Source organism: Pseudomyrmex gracilis, unplaced genomic scaffold (assembly GCF_002006095.1).
Source record: "Pseudomyrmex gracilis isolate BER0280 unplaced genomic scaffold, ASM200609v1 scaffold_3584, whole genome shotgun sequence".
NCBI classification, from domain to species: Eukaryota; Metazoa; Arthropoda; class Insecta; order Hymenoptera; family Formicidae; genus Pseudomyrmex; species Pseudomyrmex gracilis.
Genome location: NW_018024168.1, coordinates 3,789 through 5,360, shown reverse-complemented (window position 1 = coordinate 5,360; position 1,572 = coordinate 3,789). Strand labels below are relative to the sequence as shown.

Sequence of the window (1,572 nt, the reverse complement as noted above, 5' to 3'; positions counted from 1 at the left end):
CGGTACGAACAGGAGGAGAGAAGAGTGATTGGTGCAGGGGGCCTTAAGCCGCTAGGGTGGAAAACAGGGTAGAAAGGATGAACAGAAGAGTGAAAGAGGGAGAAGCGAAGGAAAGAAACAGAAGCGCAAGCACAGGGAGCATTGAAGATTTTTTGAGAAAGAGAAAAAGAGAGAGGAAGGGAGAGGAGGAGGGAAAAGAAGAGGAGGAAGCGTTCAACAAAAGCAGAAAGACGCAGAGGTCGCCGATAGGACAGAAGGAGACAGAGAAGGAGGAGATAGGAAAAACGAATATGGAGGATATAGGAGGTGGAAGAAAGGGAGTAGAGGTGGAGAAGGAGGTGAGAGATTGGAAAGAGGAGATGAAAGAGATGAAAGAGATGATGAAGGATATGATGGAGAGAATGAGGGATTTGAAGGGAATAAAAAAGGAGATAAGAGAGCATGAAAGAAGTATGAAGGAGGAGATGGAGGGGCTTAGAAGGGACATGAGAGAGAACAAAAAAAGATGGGAGGAGGAAAGGAAAAGCTTAAAGGAGGAGATCAAAGAGCTGAAGAGGAGAGTGGAGGAGATGGAGGTGAGAAGGGATAGAAAGAGGAGAGGGGAAGAGGGGGTAGGAGAGAGGGAGGGGGAAAGAGTGATAGAAAGAATGAAGGAGATTGAGGGAAGGATGGAGAGAAAAGAAAGAAAGGATAGGAGAAAGAATATAATAATAAAGGAGTTAGAAGTGAGAGGGGGAGAAAGGAAGAAAGCGGTAGAAGGAATTTTGGAGGTTATAGGGGTGAAGGTGGAGGTAGAAGAAATTAGAAAGTTAAGGGAGGATGAGGGAGATAGGGAAATGGTATGGATAAGAGTAAGGAATGAGGAGCAAAGAAATGAAGTGATGAGGAAGAAAAGTAAGTTAAAAGGGAAGAGGGAAAAGATTGTAGAAGATTGGACGTGGAAAGAAAGGAGGATGAGATGGAAATTAGAGGAAATCGCAAGAAGGAAGATGAGGAAAGGAAGGAGAGTAAGGATAGGATATGGAAAGTTAAAGATAGAGGAGAAATGGTGGATATGGGATAAAGAGGAGGAGGTGCTGAGAGACGGAAAGGGAATGATAAAAGAGGAGAGTGAGGGAGAAGACAAGGAAGTGTAGAGAGGAGAAAACGGAGGAGGGAGAAGGGGGGAAAGGGGAGGATCAAATAGGGTTGGGGAAGGGAAGGAGCGTGGAGGCAGGTAAAAGGAGGGAAAAAAGAGTGGATAGTTGGAAGATGATGTTTTGGAATGTTGCGGGAATGAGGAATAAAGATAAGGAGTTCTGGGAAAGCTTGAGGAAATGGAAGGTGTTGGTGTTAACAGAAACATGGGTAGAAAAGAAAGAATGGGAAAGAGTAAAGAATAGGTTACCGAAGGGCTTCAGATGGGGGATACAATGGGCCACAAAGGAAGGGAAAAAAGAGGGAGAGCTAAAGGAGGAATGCTCATGGGAATAAGAGAAAATATGGTGGAGGGAGAGATAAAGTTTGAGGTGGGCACGGAAGGAGCAATGATGAGTGAGATGAGAGTGGGGAAAGAGAGATGGAAAATTATAG

General features: G+C 44.7%; 1 protein-coding gene across 1 annotated transcript; it reads left to right on the top strand.

The window, feature by feature from the left end:
- The first annotated feature begins 290 nt into the window (after window positions 1–290).
- On the top strand, window positions 291–1,136 carry LOC109863207 (uncharacterized protein PF11_0207-like). Its single transcript, XM_020443428.1, has one exon. It carries the CDS (start codon window positions 291–293, stop codon window positions 1,134–1,136), a length of 846 nt encoding a protein of 281 aa, XP_020299017.1.
- Window positions 1,137–1,572: the final 436 nt, after the last annotated feature.